The sequence below is a fragment of the Salarias fasciatus genome, chromosome 22 (assembly GCF_902148845.1).
Source record: "Salarias fasciatus chromosome 22, fSalaFa1.1, whole genome shotgun sequence".
NCBI lineage: Eukaryota > Metazoa > Chordata > Actinopteri > Blenniiformes > Blenniidae > Salarias > Salarias fasciatus.
The window spans coordinates 10,000,156-10,017,940 of record NC_043765.1 but is presented as its reverse complement, the minus strand read 5'-3'; the positions used below and the strand labels follow the sequence as shown (position 1 = coordinate 10,017,940).

The 17,785-nt window shown below is 43.7% G+C and overlaps 3 protein-coding genes across 11 annotated transcripts in view; 1 reads left to right on the top strand and 2 right to left on the bottom strand.

Moving 5' to 3' along the window:
• Positions 1 to 9,129, bottom strand: part of LOC115409072 (class I histocompatibility antigen, F10 alpha chain-like) — a 324,040-nt gene extending 314,911 nt beyond the window's left edge. For 3 of the 4 annotated variants that reach the window (XM_030120063.1, XM_030120064.1, XM_030120062.1), the window contains exon 1: positions 8,617 to 8,722. In XM_030120063.1, the coding sequence (XP_029975923.1) occupies positions 8,617 to 8,671 (55 nt within the window). In that variant the 5' untranslated portion in view covers positions 8,672 to 8,722. Of the gene's footprint in view, positions 1 to 8,616; positions 8,723 to 9,110 lie in introns of those variants that run through there. The other variant, XM_030120065.1, reaches the window with a different exon arrangement.
• The window catches only part of LOC115409066 (class I histocompatibility antigen, F10 alpha chain-like), a 348,874-nt gene that overhangs the window by 172,725 nt on the left and 158,364 nt on the right, over positions 1 to 17,785 (bottom strand). The gene's annotated exons all lie outside the window — the stretch shown is intronic.
• Positions 1 to 17,785, top strand: part of LOC115409078 (class I histocompatibility antigen, F10 alpha chain-like) — a 420,939-nt gene that overhangs the window by 279,226 nt on the left and 123,928 nt on the right. The gene's annotated exons all lie outside the window — the stretch shown is intronic.

Here is a 17,785-nt window from a genome sequence, read left to right as displayed (position 1 = left end):
TGGCGACTTTCCAAAGGCTCTTGGCGACGATTTTTTTGTCAAAAGCAAGTAGCGACAAATCTAGTGACCTTCTCCGGTGCTCTGGAGACGTGACAGGACGTCTCGTTGCTATCGTCAATGAGCAGCGGGTGCTGCGTGAGCCCCTCCCCCGTCCCAAAGCTCTCACAGCGGTCAGTTTCACGCAGCGCTCCCTGCTGCAGTCAGAGCAGAGAGGAGCAGAGCAGCCAATAGCGACTTTTCCGACGACGACGCGGTCTAGCTTTTTTTAAAAAAATAAAGCCAAGCCGCTCTCCTGATGCAATCCGCCATAGCTGGAAACAGAAATCAGCCTCCCGCGCACCGATAAACTGACGCGTCAAGAGCGTCGCGAGCTTTGTGACCACCTGGTGTCAAGCGTCATGCTTGAAGCGTCACAAGCGTCAGCTTCGAGGCGTCCCAAGCGTCGATGACGCCCGCGACGCGTCCGGTGTGAACGCACCATTAGGCTCCAACATTCTCTATAAGGTCTGTGTCCGTGTGAGTAACAGTGTTTATGAGCGGTAAACGTGATGGTGTGTCAGCTGTGGTAAGACATCTGCCCGGGATGTGCTTAATAGCGTAGGAGTACCTCATCAGGCGCATGCGAAATCTCTGTATTTGCGGTGTAAGCGCATCCAGAGCTTGTCCTCCCAATAGACTTCCTAGTGGCTTGTGGTCAGTTTCAAGCTCAAGGCCAAGAATCAAGTTGTTGAACCTCTCACAAGCCCAAGTGAGAGTCAGCGTTTCTTTTTCCAGCTGAGCGTAGCGCTGCTCTGTTGTTGTTAGTGATCTGGAAACATAAGCGACTGGTGACCACACATCTCCCTCTTTTTGCAGCATGACTGCCCCCAGCCCATATGAAGAGGCATCTGCACAGATTTTCAGTGGTTTGTTTGGATCATAGAGCTGCAGTACATGAGCAGAGAAAAGTTCTTGTTTCAGGTTCTGGAACGCCATTTGTTGTTCATGCCCCCAGTAACACATGTTCCTTGTTGAAAGTAAGCCCCTCAGTGGTTTGTCCTTTTCTGAAAGGTTAGGAACAAACTTTCCCAGCTGATTCACCATTGCGAGGAAGCTCCTAAGTTCACTCACAATGCTTGGCTCCTTCATGTCCTTAACAGCTTTGGTTTTGACTGGATCAGGGCTAATTCCTTCATTTGAAACAACAAATCCAAGGAATTTCACTTTGCTTTTGCCAAACTCACACTTTGACATGTTTAGTTTAGCACCTGCTTTCTCCACCCAGTCCAGGACGGCCTGAAGACTTGTGCCGGGCTGCTCCTTGGTGGATCCCCAGACAAGGATAACGTCCATGTGGCAGACAACTCCCTCCAGACCTCCTGTAACCTCCATCACCATCATGTTCTGGAAATGCTCAGGCGCACTGGAAATACCAAATGGCAAACGGTTGAAGTAGTATCTACCAAATGGTGTAATGAGCGTGGTGAGCAGGGCCGACTCTATAGACAGTGGAATTTTCAAAATCCCATATTTGCATCCTACTTACTTACTTAGTGCTCCAGTGAGGGTCAGGGTATCCTATCCCAGTGCATTGACCAGATGAACCAGGTTTTTCCAGTGCTGGCGATCTTGTGCCAGCTGCTCTGCATCCTCCACAGCAACTCCGTGTTGTTGGAGGTCGCCCACAACAACATCGAGCCATCAGGTCCAGGGTTTCCCTTATGGTCGTCTTCAGCCTGCGGCCTTTGGGTCAAACTGGAGAATGGCTCGTGTCGGATGTTCTGGGGGTAGACGAAGGACATGGCCGAGCCAGCGGGTGCATCGTTGTGCAACCAAGGAAGATGCTCGGGGCTGGCCTTTGCAGACTTTAAGCGCTTCATTGGAAATTCGCTGGGGCCACCTGATCTTCTCGATGGTTCTCAGAGCCCTGCTATCAAAACCATTGATTCTGGCGGCCAGAGTGTTGTTCAGGGGCCACGTTTCTGAGCCATAAAGCAGGATGGAGTGTACGGCTAAGTTGTAAATCCGGAGCTTCGTCTTGTGTGAGGTGGTCTGGTGCCGCCAGAGTGGTTTCCAGAGGGATTTGCAGAGCAGATGCTGCCAGGGCTCGTCTGCGGTCAATCTCTGGTTTTAGGTCCCTGTTGTCAGTCAGCATGGACCCCAGATACACAAAGTTCTTAACAGGCTCTACGATGTTGCTACCAATTTGCATGGGAGGTGGATCTGGTCCATCACTGACATACATGAACTTGGTTTTAGTCCAGCTCACTTGGAGGCCAAGCTGTGCTGCCTCCTCACTGTAAAGCCCAGAGCGTCTCTCAGCTGACTGTAGGTTGTGCTGAGCAGGATGGTATCATCAGCGTATTCCAGGTCAGTCAGGTGGTAGTTTCCGAAGGACACTCCGGGGACGCGATCGCAGACCTTGGACATCAGATGGTCGATGATGCAGTTAAAAGCATCAGGAGCAGCCACGCAACCCTGGCGAACGCCACTGGAGATGGTAAACCAGTTGGAGTCAATACCGTTGATATGGACACAACTCTCTGCATTGCTGTAGAGCAGCTTGAACAGAGCCATAATCTTGGGTGGTGCTCCAATGGTTTGGAGGATGCTCCACAGTGAGGAGTGGCAGACGGTGTCAAAGGCAGCCTTCAGATCCATGAATCCGATATACAGATGGCGGTCTTTATGGAATTCACGGGTTTTCTCTATCAGCTGACGTACAGCAGAGATGTGGTCAACAGTGGAGCGATTGGGCATAAAGCCAGCCTGCTGGGGATGGTGGCAGCTTCTGATTTGCATCCAGTTTTAAAAAATACTGAGCGCCTGTGAGGATGCCTAGAGTTTGATCTATGGAGGGGAGAAAGTATCTTTCCCAACACACGGACTCATTTAAAGGTGTCATGTCCACACAGATATGCAGCTTTTCTTTGTCCTTTTTGGAATCCATGACCATACCACAGCACCATTCTGTGGGCTTGTCCACGCCTCTGATCACTCCCAGTTTCTCCATCCTCTCCAGCTCCTCTTTCACTTTGCCCATGAGCGGCAGTGGCAGAGATGTCTCGGCACCTTGAGTGAAAATGGTCTAGCTAGCATCTGGCTTCAGTTTTAATGTGTATGGCTTCTGAACTAGTCCGAGCTAGTCCATCACATAGCTTCGGGTATGCTTTCCTCATCGCCTCCTGGTCTATTGTGTCAACTCTGGCAGTCAGGTTCAGTCTCACAGAAGCTGTTCTACTGAGCAGTGCCACACGTAGGTTTTTCACAATGTAAATTTTCTCTGATGTGCTCCTGTCCCCGAATGTGATCATCTCCGGTGTGGACCCTAACACGTCGAGTGCAGTACCACCTGGTCCGTAGAGTGGTTTTTGTGCTTTCTCCAACTCTTCATCTTTTCTTTTGAAGTTTTCAAATATTTGTTCTGAAACAGCTATGACAGCTATGAGGACGAGGACTCATTTCCCCCTAGATTTGCAGCGCACAGTTTAATGCACTCTTTATATTTGACTTTGTGTCGTTCAAAATGATGATACAAATTGGTCGTGCTGGAGTACTTTGTTGGAACAGATTTTTGGCACTGTCTGCAAAACACATGTTTCTGCTCAGCATCTCCAACCTTGAATCCAAACCACAGCCATATGACTGACCCATCAGTCCGTTTTTTGGTAACAAGCTCCTCTTGTTCTTCCACCGCTTCTCTCGAGTCTGACGCCATGATGGTGTGTTTACGTTGCTACTGCAACGTGCGCGAAGGGGCGGGCTTCATTCCGGAAATGACGGTGCGGGCGAAGGGACACACTTATATCGGTTTTTTTGATATTGTCTAATCTTCTATCGACTTGCACAAAAAACTCGGCATAAACAATATTCTCGATATATCGTCCAGCCCTAGTAGGAGCTGAAGGCTGCTGTCTGCAAAGCTGAAGATCAGAACCTGAAGTGTGGGAGAGAGAAGTGAGCTGGTGGCCCAGGGCAAAGCCAAATCACACTCCCACAATGCCACCTACTCTGCCCCCCAGGGCTCGGTGCTGGGCTCCACCCTCTTCTCCGCCTGCCTCCTCCCCCTGGGTAATGTCATTAGCATTATGCTGATGACACACAGCTGTATCACAGGACACCCAGAAGCCTAATTTACATAGGGTTGGTGGGTTATGAAAACCCACGTGCCCTCTTGTGGTGAAATCCACTGCCGAGGATTTTTGTTAGTTTTTTTGTTTAAATCCAAGGCAGAATGAGCGCAGCAGCTGCCTTCTTTCCGGCCAGAGGTGCCGCTACACATAGGGCCCCAAGCTGAAGGGGGCCCTAAGAGACAGCTGACAGACTCAGTTTCAATGACAAATTAAAGGTGTTACGCTAGACGCTGCAACGACAGCGTGTCGAAAATCCCCTGCATGGGGCCCTTTCTGAGTGCTCAGCGGTTAGTTGCTAGTAGGAGGGCCCGACAGACAGCGTATATCGACGACACAACTTGAAATCCTCCAGATAATTGACAATGACACGTCGGGAATCTACCTAATGGGGCCCCACTACCAAGGCGACTTTAATGCATGGGCTTACCTGGGCTGAAGCCCAGGGGCCTACAAAGTTCAGGGGTCTATCGATAAGCTGGAAAAGTGGCATTGTTTTGTTACTTGTCAAGTTTTCTGTCAATCATTTTATACTTCACTTTTGTGGCTGCTTATTGATCCAAATTAACCCTTCGTTAGACCTGCCCCACCTTCCTGTTTACTGACGTTTCTACATCTATCAAGCTTCACCCCTTGAGTGACTGGTGGAAAATGACGGGAAAAAAAATTTGAGAGCGGTGCTCACAAGCGAAAGGTGGTTCGCGAGAAAGAATCATGAGCAAAAGAATTACTGAGGAGCATCCCAAAGCTCACAGGATTCTTTGTGACTAATTTGTGATGGGAACGTAAATTTAATATGTAATGACAACAAAAACTAAAAGAAAATTTCTGGACATTATGAACTGACCAGTAAAAATATGACGATAAAGCTGACACTGGCCGCCGGACAGGCTGGGTTGCCATCCCCACACCGGTCTCTGGTCCGTCTCCGATACGGAGACGCAGCACCGCAGCAGCAATGTCAGCGTCGTGTTTATTGTTGTGCTTCTCTTCTTCTTCTGTGATGTTTTTTTTTCTTTAAATTTTCTTCATATGCAAACATACAAAAGACAAGGCTAGACAAAGGAAAACAAAACAAAGCAAAACAACTGTACCATACAACAACAAAAACAACAACCAGCTGGGAATAGCAATACAAAAATCAAAACAAGTCAGTTCCAGGTGAATATGACAGGTACATCATGCAAAATAGAGTGCAATACAATGAAAACTAATACTGTTTTTCACACAAACACTCTCGTCAGAATAGCAGAAACATTTTCATTAATGTGGTCAAGAAATGGTTTCCATGTTCGTTCAAAGACATCAGTTTTGGAGTGCAAAAGACAAGTTAGAAAATCCAGAGGTATCTTTTCCATTATTATCCTGTGCCATCCCAGCAATGAGGGGGCCTTATCTATGATCCAGTGCATAAGAATGTTTTTCCGGGCACAAAAAGTGAGTGAGATCGCCAATTTCTGTCTTCCACTAAAGACAGGCAGGAGAGATATCTTTCCTATATTTAGAGAGACGGTTAGGAGCAACATGTGCTCTATGCAAAATCTTTAACTGCATCGCTCTTGGTCTTCTGTGATGTTTTATGGCAGCTTGCATCCCGTTGGTTGCATTACCGCCATCTGCTGGTCATTATGATTGGAGCTTTTTTCTTGCAGGTTGTCATGTGTTGTAAGAATTTACAGAAAGAATCTGAAGTTCATGTATTTAAATTTTTTCTAACAAGCCTTAGATATTCATATTTATGATACAAGAGTTATATGATACATTCTAAATTTAAATATCAAAACATAATTGAAGTTATGCTTACAGTGGAGTTTTTACAACTGTGACGAATATCCTTTTGCACTTCTGCTACTGTGGTTTTATGTTGTGTTGTTTTTATATGTATGTATGTCTATCTATCTATCTATCTATCTATCTATCTATCTATCTATCTATCTATCTATCTATCTATCTGTCTGTCTGTCTGTCTGTCTGTCTGTCTGTCTAATATACTACAGTACCAAAAAAACCTCTCAAATTTCATTAAGACTAAAATTAAGACTAAAAGCAAAACAAATTTCCACCTACTAAATTTCAACTAAAACGAAACAAAACTAAAAACTAAAATGTGACTTTAACTAAATCAAGTCTTTGGTGAGTGACTAAGACTAAAATCAAATGAAAAATTCATGTTAAAATTAACACTGGCCCATTGAGCATGACATCCTTCATGATTTGGATTTCAAGGACATAATCAAAGCATTCTCTGCAAAGAAGACCAGACAAGTACTTCTAAAAGGACAGTGCTCTGCTTATTGCTAGCCTCTGCAGGTTTTCAGTTGTTGTGGACGGCTGCTAATTGTTTGAATTAGAATGACTGAGTGTTTAGACATCAATCTGTTGTCGCTGTCTATGGTGCTGAGTGTACATGCAGATCTATGTGTGGGTGTGTGTCTGCGGTATGTACAGCATGTAGGCCACAAAAAGCTAATTTTGTTCTGATGGTGTTGATTTTCAAGCTTTCACCCATCTTGGTTTTAAATAATCAACATAAGTTCTTATTTATTGTTGTTATACAAAGTGCCTTTTGTGTTCATGTAAGTTAATGAATAAAAGTATGCTGGTGTTTTCAGACTAAAGAAGGAAAATTCACACTTGTATTTTGTGAAACAAACTAATGCATTTTGTGATGTAGATTGGGACGATGGAATAGGGCCTACAAAACCTCTCAGTCCCAGGGCCTACTATTAGGTTAAGGCGGGCCTGCCCACGACTACCCGGCTTGCATCAACGTGTTGCATTACATGCAGTCAATATTCGGATTAAAGCAAGGGTAGACGATGTTGTCCAAAAGCACTTTTTGTCATACTGAGTGAAATGCTCCTCGCCCCCTGGGGGAAGTCAATACATTATGTGGACGGAAAAAGGTGCTGAAAAAATCTGACCACTGTAGCGGCCACAGGAGTGTAAAAACTCCGTCCAATCGGAAGGCGCGGACCGCGGGCGCGCTGCGCTCCAATGCACGTTGTGTGCGGGCAGTCAGAAAGGTTAATAACATTGGAGGCGGGAGCTCCTCCAATGGGGTGGGAGCTGGGCGGAGCCTTGGGGAGACGCTACATTCGTGCTACATGCTAGTTTTCCAAGATCGTCGACCCTAGCTTTAAAGGTGCATTAAGGAGTTTTACAACCTTAAAAATACTTATTTTCCACCATAAATATGTTCCACATTTTTAATGATGTGTACAATGTGCCCTGACATATTCATTACAAGTACCTCTAACAGCGCTAAATTGTCACTTGAAAGTCACAGTGCCGGCCCGGCACCAGAGTTTTTTTGGGGAGAATTTGAAAGGAATGACGTAATGCGCGCTCCGGCTTGTTAAGTTTCGATTTGTCCGCCATTACTCCGGCAGATGCTTAGTGAGCAACAACTGAGCAGGAGCTTCCAGAAAGTAAGAACAGACTGGCTTCTAGCACTGCCACAGCTCCACACAGACTCCACCAGGGAAAAGAAACTTAAATCTTACTTGAGCGCTACTAAACGAGCGAGGAAGGAGTTCCTCTCTTCCGTGCACGCGAGCCACAGGGACGAGTTTTTCACTTAGCTGCATTACGCACAAGGCCTGCAGGGGGCGCTGTTTCGCTTAAAACGTGCAAACTCCTTAATGCACCTTTAAGGTCAATAGTAAGATGCCATGACTGCATTTACACTTCATGCCACTAGGTGTGCTGTTTGCATGTTCAACCTTATTTACACAGACACCACAGAGGAAGAAGGGCCCCTGAAGCGCAGGCTCTCTCTGCATGTTGTGAAAAAAAGCTGGCAGGACGTGGTAACATGTTCAATGATGCGATGCAGCATTTTTTCAGTAAAAGAGAAGAACTGAAATTGTTACTCTTTTAACCTTGTTGAACCGATAAAAAGTGGTTGTAAACAATAATGGTCCACATGTAATAGGCTGCACTGATGACCATTTCCCATACATTTGTTAATTCGTGATTAGATTATTATTATTACTGTTGTTGTTGTTGTTGTTATTATTATTATTATTATTATTTACTTACTGCACTTTTTTTTTACTTTTTTTTGTGTGCTCTATGCTTGTATGCCAAACATGCGGGCCCCTTTGACACATATGAAAACCCATGTGGAACACATCCCAGCTACGCCACTGAGGACACCCCACCCCCTCTGTCCCCTGCCAACATCCACACTGATCAGCTGCCTTCATCACCCTGTTAGCCTTTTACTGTTCCAGCACTGATGAAGCACTTTGAGTTTACAGACATGAAAAGTGCATTACAAATTATTATTATGATAATAATAATAATAATAATAATAATAATAATAATAATAATAATTATTATTATTATTATTATTATTATTATTATCATTATTATTATTATTATTATTATTATTATTATTATTATTATTATTGAGTGACTCTGGCAGACAAGAAGAGTTTAACAGATAATTTCCACACAGGTGATATTCAGAAAAAGGCTTTGGAGAGCCTATGAATCCTACCTGGAGCCCCGCTGGGGATTCCCAGCAGAAAGCAGAGAGCCAGGAAGAGCTGCATGTTCACCTGTCCTCTCTTTCTTCTCTCACTGAAACACTTTGAGCGTCTGAGCTGAAGAAGAAGGAAACAAAGAGGAAATAAAGGAGCAGTGTGAGGCTGCTGGAGCAGTAATGAGAGTTCAATGTGAGAGCTGCTGGGTGAAAGCGACACACTGAGGCTGTAAAAACAAAACTAAAATTATATTTAAGTACATAAAAACATTCATGATGATGCCTTCAAACAGTATGAAGACATTCTCGAGCCTCTCAGTGAACCACTGACTTCCTTCTCTTTGCTGCCAATCAGAACGTACAGACGGCTTAGCGCTGTGTGGAGACCCCGCCTCCTTTAGCATCAGATAAAACTCCACCAAACAGATGAGTAACAATGAAACTCAAAGAGAAAAGACCTCATGGCCACGGAGAAGGTTTGGTTTTTAGTAAAACACTGAAATACTCACAGGACTCCAGCAGGCTGGAGGGACTCTTCATCTGCTGCCGTCAGCGAACACCAGTCAGGAACATTCAGCCTCTGAAACTTCAGCCGCCGTCCAACATGACTTTATTGGCTTGTTGACTTTGTACCTCTCCCAGATTCTGCCCCAGATACACCGACCAAGGCAAACGATAAAAAAAAACAAAAAGCTGAGATATCTTCAGCAGACTTTATTACCACAGTAAATCAAAGAGCAGATAACCTGGAGGGCAAGATCACCTGGAATCACAGTGAGCCTGAAGCCCTGAAGAAATCCACTGAGTCTGAAAAACTAAAATGTTTAGTGGAATCACTAAACACGAGGGGTGTCCTCAAATATTCGACGATTCATGATTCGTTCGAAGGGGCCTGATTCGACTGCCAATCACACAGTCGAAGCATTGAAAAAAATGTGGCAATTAAACGAGGACCATTCCATTACAGCTGTAAATGGACTACACTTAAATACACTTTACATAAAATTGCTTGGGTTTTTTTTTCAGATAAACATGACATAAAGCCTATTTGGCATACATGTTAGCCTATCAACACTGTGGAAACATTTACTTAGCTTGTACTTTTATTCAATATTCTATCTATTTAGTGTTTGTGAATGAACCACCATGGTGATTGGCACAATCCGATTTTGTGCAGAGCTCCATCACAGAGCATCTTGGTGGTGATTTGGCTTAACTTTAAAGGGCTCACAATGTTGGAAAAAAAACAGAACTTCAGACCAAGTCAAAGATGATCCAAAAAAAAAGTCAAATGCAAGTTATGTCCTTTCATATCACTTCACAACAACATGGCTTTCCACATTAAACGGGTAAGTAGCCAGATAATTGGGCTAATAAAAGAGGGTTCTGTTACTCAATTCTCATTTTTAATGCTGATGCTTTTATTTTGTTTAATTGTAATATTTTAGGTTATTGTTATATTATTATTTTTATTTATCTAAAAGGCTAATTCTATTTAATTTAGTATTTGTTTTTGCATGGATGTTGCGCTGCCAAACGGACCGACACAGTGCTATTAAGCCTATTTCATTTAATTTGAGCAGATAATGTGAGAAACTGTTTAGCCAAAAAATGTGAGCTTATCTACAGAGATTATAGATATAAATAAATGACATGCTTTAGCCCGTTTGTTAGAAGAGGGTTTGGTTCTGGTCATTTGAACTATACTTCATTTATTTGATGTTTAGAGTGACCGACACTTTGCTCCAGTCTGTATTTCAGTGTGTAGGGAAAAAATAAGTGTTGTGTTACCTGCCTGCGCTGTTTTTTTTTTTTTTTATATTATTTTTATTATTATTAGTGCAATCAGGGCCGGCTGTAGGCATAGGCGCCCCTGCTCCGCCCAACAAGATGATAGATTCGACTATCAGTCGACTATTGGCAGGATCGGACGAATCAGATTTGACTATGGAAATTCTTAGTCGGGGACACCTCTACTAAACACTGATATGAATTAGCGGCTTCACTTAAACTTCAAACTGCCACTGATGCATCATGGGTTGTGGTTCACGCAGGCAAAAGAATCATTGTCCACAAAAATTCCAGTAAGTTATCTTGGTTTATTTCCTCAAGCAAGCAAACAAATAGGGGTCTTCATTTCCTGCTGCCTCTCTTGCTCTGGTAAAAAACCATCGGCCCACCCAGGTGCATGCTGGTCCTCTGCCAGCAACCTCCCGAAAAAAACTCCAGGTGTCCGTGGCAATAATTAAATCTACAGAAATAAGCCCAACAGAAAATAATATGTCATTTATCCCAAAACAAACATGCAAGATAAATAAACAATAAAGATAAACAAAATTAACACTATATGAAATGATAACAAAAACAAAGGAATATTCAGAAAATATATAAATTTGAAAATAAATAAATCTAATTCTTCACACTGATTCTTCTCAGGCACAAGACGACACCCTGGATGAGAGAGCAGCAGCTGAACCAGGAGGAGACCAGCAGAGTGGTGGATTCACATCCCTACTGTCCTCCTCTGATCCCCTTCAGAGGAACAGAGCAGAATGTGTCCACACTCTGGATTCCAGAAGAGATGCTGGCTTTGATCTTTTTATTAGAACTTCATATAAAATACAAGCTGTCAATGAGGAGGAAGAACAGACTGACCACAGCTGAGGAGCAGACATGAAGAAAAACACACACATTGGAAAACAACTCAACTAAACAGTGTAGAACACACATCAGGAACATCAGGGCCATGAAGTGAGTCAGGAAGCAAGAAGATCACATTCAGAGCAACAGAAAGAAAAACCAGGATCCACTGCAGCAGAGAGCTGACCACTCAGTCTGGCAGCTGAAGACAAGAACATCTGACAGAGGAGAAACTAAGATCTGATTCTTCCCCGTGATCAGGCTCCTGGAACTCTAGAAAAGTCTGGAAACAGTCTAGAATAGTGTTTCTATATCCATGGATCATATAGATCCACACATGCAGACACAGAGACATTCCTCTGATCCTCCATAAATCTCTACAGACACATAGAAACATGGATCCAGACACACCAGCATCAATATGAGCTCAGAGACACAGTGGAGGCACAAACATCACATTCTCATTCAAACTGGACCAGGGGTCGGCGACCTTTAACCCCCAGAGAGCCATTTGGACCCGGTTTCCACGGAAAAGAAAACACTGGGAGCCGTAGATATTTCCTGATTTCTAAAATGAAGATAACTCTGTAGACATTGTTTTTTACCTTCAGCTTTGTTCACAGTGGAGAACAGCTGCTCACACACGGATGAGGATCTGAAGGTGGACGGACTCCAGATGCAGATTTCTTCATCTTTCTGTGGTGTCGGGGACGGCAGTCCATGTTTCAGACTCTGGTTTGTCCGGTCTGGGAAGGTTCTCAGTATCACTCCATCTGTGGCTCTGAACCAGAGTGGCCTTCTGATGACAACATCTTCTACATCCTCTGTCAAGCTCTGAATCTGGACTCCCTCATGTCTTTGTCAGCGATGTCAGCAGCTCCAGCTCCAGATCAGGACGACTCACACCTGCAGATGCAGCCAGGTTTAACAGGGATGGATGGATGGTCAGGGGGCTGATGGGAAGGACCAGGGGTTTTTTGGAGTCGCTTCCCAAACGATGAAACACTCTGAATTCATCAGCTTGTGAGCTTGTTTGAACTCCCTGAAAGTAGGGAAGTGAGACAGTGAGCCTCTCTGAACATCTCTGGATAAAACTGCAGCAGAGCATTTCAGCACCTCTCCTCTGGACAGCGACCTCTGCAGGAGCTCACAGGAAGTGCTCTCCACCTCTTCTTCCGGGTCAAAGGGCTCCTGAGTGTGTTTCTAATGAGTTTCCAGTGAGAAGCTCTCCTCCCAGGCTGCTGGTGTGATGGACAGTGGTAACAGGAAGCTGGAGGCCGGTCCAGTCACATGGTGGACATCAGGGAGCAGATTCTCCTGAGAGAGGAGATTACTTTCATTCAGGATCATCACCACTGGCTCCTGCTCTGCTTCTGACTCTAAATCACATTTTAAAAAGGATCTAAATTCTCAGCACAAATCCCTCTTTTCACAAAGCCTTCTGATCAGTCTGGCTCCGTTTCATTCATGTGGAGCTGAACCATCAAGGACTTCCAGGGAGTTTTTCACATGGAGCAGGTCGACACCCGACTCTTCATCAGTGATGATCAGTCATTTATGACCTGCAAGTCAATGGCTGAACAACACGGCCTGTGAAAGTAATATATTACTTTCCCAACACTGATCTTCATGATATTCAGTAATCTGATGGATCCAGTGATCAGTCCTACCTGCCCACTCTGGACTGCTGCTTGCTGCTGGATCTTGTTCCTGAGGGGCTAAAAAACAAGGTTTTCCACTTCTGTAGCGTCACATCAAACTGTTACTGAACTGATTTATCAAGTCAGACGACACAACGCCTCACAGTTCACTGACTGCTGGATTAAACTGAACTGTGGTTAAACTTCTGACCCGTTTCATCGTCCTCATCTGTTGTTCTGACCGTAGTTTCAGTGAAGAACTTGTCTCTGTTAGCATCTGTTTCCAGAGACACTCCGAGCTTCTTCTGGGCCGCCGTTGCTTTTTCTGACCTGTTTCACACACGGCAGACCGAGCGGAGGTCCTGTCAGTGGAGGGAGGAGGCCCGGGACAACCCGGTCCAAGTATCAGACCGGCCCACCGGGAAGAGTCCCAGTCCTCCTGAGGAGCACTCAGGAACTGGCTGAGGGTGTGTGTGTGTGTGTGTGTGTGTGCGTTCTGGTACGTGCACACAGACGCAGAGTGTGACAAACAAAACGAGAAACTAAAAAAAGAGAACAAAGACTGAGGGATTGTGGAGAACTTTATTCAGAGGCTGAAAAATCAGAATAAATATGACTGAAAGAGCAAAAGCTGAGATGAAAGCAGCTCTAAAAGTCCTCTGAGGAACTGACACCATAAAGGAAAAAGCTCCTGGTTTCTGCTGTCAATATGAAGCAACGTCCAAAACATTTCACCATCTGAGATCAAATGAAACCAAGAAAAGATCAGAAGGAAGTGATGAGAAGCAACAAGTGAATGAAGCAGATCAATAGTTTAGTCAGGAGGAAATCAGTGGAGGAGAGAAACTCGCTCAACACATCAGTTCTAATCCAGACTGTCTTCATGTCCATTGAAGCCCAAAGAGGATTTTCACTGAGTTGTCAGTGGCCACGTTTCCATGGAGCAAAAAATCCTCATAATCACATTTTAAGGAGAAGCAGATTGTAAATGTGTCATATAAACACCTGAAAGGATCCGCTTCACTCAGAGTGGATTATATTTCGGATCTGATTGTACGAGGTCGTCTACGCCGATCGATAATCCGCTCTGTGTCTCATATAAACAACCTGACAGCAGAGCGGATTAAACGGGGGATTATTCGTTGTGCCATGCGTTCCCTCGTACGTAGAGATGTGATGATATGGCAGCAAACAGGAAGCAGGAAAGTCAAAAACAAGCAGAAGAACTGGACGGTGGCTGAGAAACACTTTTTAATAGAAACCCTGAGAGAACAAACACTGGAGAGGAGAGACGACCGCAAATCACTCAACAGCCAGTTGTTCAAAGAGCTCCATGGTAGACTACTGGAGGACCGCCCGGCCGGTGTTATGGATGAACTGGTTCCCTTGCTAAAGAGTGAGGAATGTCTGTAAACTCATGCTGGTAACAGCAGATGTTAAAATAAGACTCACAAAAGACTCTAAACTTGTTAATTTACTGTAACTGTAGATAACCAACGTTCACCAGAACGACTACAAGTTTCAGTCAGTATTTCAACATCTGTTGGTCACAAGTGAACACGAACACCAGTTAATTAGAAACATCAGCAGGCGGAGCAGAGCTGTGGAGCTTTACACCGGGACGTGCCGCTCGGCGGGGCGGGACTCCGGATGGGGGAGCGCTCGCTCGTTGAGCAGCGTATCATGGAGATGTTGGGACATTATTTGAGCAGATATCCAGCAGATAAAGACTCTGCTGGGGCTGAGGACTGCTGCTGCAGAGCTAAAGACCTGAAAGTTCTGTGAGAGACTCTGTCCCCATGTCACAGGATGCAGTATAATCTGTTTCATCAGGGGTCCTGGTAAACCAGGACTGATCGTGGATCATTTTGTATGCCGTCATGAGAGAGACAGATAGGATATTATATGTCAAACGAAAGATTTATGGCCCCCAATAAACCCCTCCCCTTGCCATTTGTCCACCATTTGTCCAGCGTATGTCCACTGCGCATTTGTTCCCCCCCCCCCCCCCCCCCCAAACTTCCTTCCGTCTGATGTCTTTTGAAGTTTTTACGACGGGTTAGGTGTTGACACATCTGAAGGGATGAGTAGGAGCCAGACAGTCGGTTAGAGGGGGGTGAATTTATATTGTACCTGGAGATGGCGGAGAAACGTGTTATGAAGAGGTTATATTACAAGCCGAGTCATCATGGTAGTTTCGGCGGGGTAGAAAGAAAGAAAGTCAGGGTGGAAGATGTGAAAGACTTTTTATCATCTCAAGACTCCTATACTCTGCATAAACCGGCTAGGATACATTTTCCAAGGAACAGAGTTTTTGTTACAAGACCTCTCAAACAGTTTCAGGCGGACCTTTGCGATAGGAAGACGGGCTCACCTTTGAGCGTGGTTGAAAGATTTAACCGAACGCTAAAGACTAGAATTTCACTGCTAAGAACACTAGACGGTACGTGGAAGTCCTACCAGACTTAGTAAAAAGCTATAACAACACTCACCACAGTAGTATAAAAATGCGCCCGGCTGATGTGCTGAAGGGCCTTCAAGTGTTTCACAATCTGTATGGTACACCTACACCACGAGACAAGAGAAAACAAAAATTTAAGGCAGGATTTAAGGTCGGCGATGTTGTCAGAATATCCAAGTTGCGAGGGGCCTTCAATAAAAAAATACGAACAGAGTTTCACGGATGAAGTATTTACGGTGTCAGAATGCATTCTGCGTACTCCGCGTGTATAAGATTATGACGGCGAAGTGATCGAAGGTTCATTCTGTGAGCCGGAGCTGCAGAAAGGGAAAAAAATAGACTCATTAACATTTAACTCATTAACATTTCTCAATCATACAATTTTCAAACAGTCTGTTAGATATTACATTTTACTACAAACAGATATGTCCGGGTGTCTGTAGCACTTTAGGTGGTTATATGACCTTTTTAAAGTTCTCCAGAGGTGAACCTAAAAAATTATGATCTAAACAGGAAACTCAGGTTTCATCTTAACATGTAAAGCAAATAATCAAAAGTGTTACTATTTGTGACCTGAAGATAACCAAATCTGCTCCTAACTTGAAATTTTAAGTTACTGCTCTCAAAACTCTGAAACATGTCGTGTCCTTTGTGATAAGCATCGTGAAATTCTCTGATATTTCCCAGTTAACGTGATCACTGGAAAACCTTCACATCCACCCAAGTTCTAATATATAGATCTGAAAATACAACTCAAAAGGAGGTAAGGTTTTTAAAAAAGTGTATAAAATACAAGAAAAGGTATAAATGAATAGTAAAATCATTCAAAGACAGAGTCTCATTCTAAATATTCAAAATAAAGCCACACAAACTTAATCAGGAAGCGTAGACACGCGCTTGAATAAAAAACAGAATAACTGGTTGATCATTTTCACAAACTCAAATTCAATTTTCTGTATAAGAGACAATAATGATGATGTTGTCGATGTACGCCAAACAAAACCGAGTCAGCAGGTCATGTCAGCTTTGAAAGCTGCTGTCTCACAGCTGCAGCGTAGATGGTTGGACTGTCTGAAAAAAACAAACAACGTTAATCTTGTAAAGCGATATTGTTGGTCACAGAAGGTGAAACTAAACAAATCCAATGTATTCCTGTGTACAGCAGAATACAAATACACAACTGTGTACCATTTCGCTCTGGCTGCTACTGATACTAAGATAGCATTAACATCTGGTACAACCGGAGTTAAAGGAATGACGCTGAAATTTATTTATTTTTCCTGTGCAAATCTGTACTTCTTTGTTCCTGGTTTCAAAAATGGGGTTTATTGGTGTGTTGTTTGGAGACAGACATGACACTCTTCGGTTCAGCAATGATTGAACCACTGGTCTGATCCCCAGTTCTTTTTCCTTTGATAAGAGATACTGTTCAACTCAAACAGGATATTTCACATCGTTAATTGTTGCTTGATAAGGTTCCACAGCCAGCAATCCTACATGATTTGCAAGTACAGATTTTCTTCTCCTTTCTAACAAATCCACAGAAACATTACCAAAGAACAAAATATGACAAGCCCATGTAGGGGCAGCATTTCTATCAGAACAAAGAAAGAACAAAATAAAGTGCTTAGTTTAAGAAACAAACACAACCATCAGCTTTACATACCTTTTCCTGTAGCAATTTCTTTTCTGATCAGTCTCAACCAGCTGCACAAGAAAACAGAATATCAGCTCAATTTACATTTTGTCACTCTTTTTCTACTCTGACAGACAGTAATGCGCACAGCTTTACACACTCCGTGCTCAACCCTGTCTCCACAAAATTACGTTCTGAGAAAACTAAACTGCATTCTCAAATACGTTTCAGAGGAACCTATTATGTCCCTTATTATGTTCGTCTTCAACATATCTTTTTTTTATTTTTTCATTACGCTCGGTCTGAAACTGATTTTTTTCCTGCTTTTTCTTCATCGTGTTGGTGGGTAAAAATGAGCCTGTATATTCATCTGGGATGCATTTTACTCTTCTGAAAAGACATTATGTTTATTTACTCTTTTTTTAGTGATGTTTGAAGGTTCCATGCAGTCTTTTTCAACTTATTCTTGCCGTTAATTATATGCACGCACACCTCGCTCTCACATTGTGTAGTGACGAGGGCTGTTTTGGAGCTAATAATTACCTCCTGATGTATTTCTAACATACCTGTTTTGGGGTTGTTGTTTTTTTAAGAGCAGCTCCAACAAGATCTGCCACCAGAGAAGACAGCTGGAGCTTCTCCCACGCTGCACTGCGGGTCTTGATCACCATGGAAACCAAGACGCGGTTCTGCGGTCATCTGAAAGTGATTACAACATTATCGTTCTTCACTGTTGTTTATTCCTGATAAAATAAACGTGTATTTACCCTTACAGCGGTCTGCATGCTCCTCGTTACTTCCACCTTA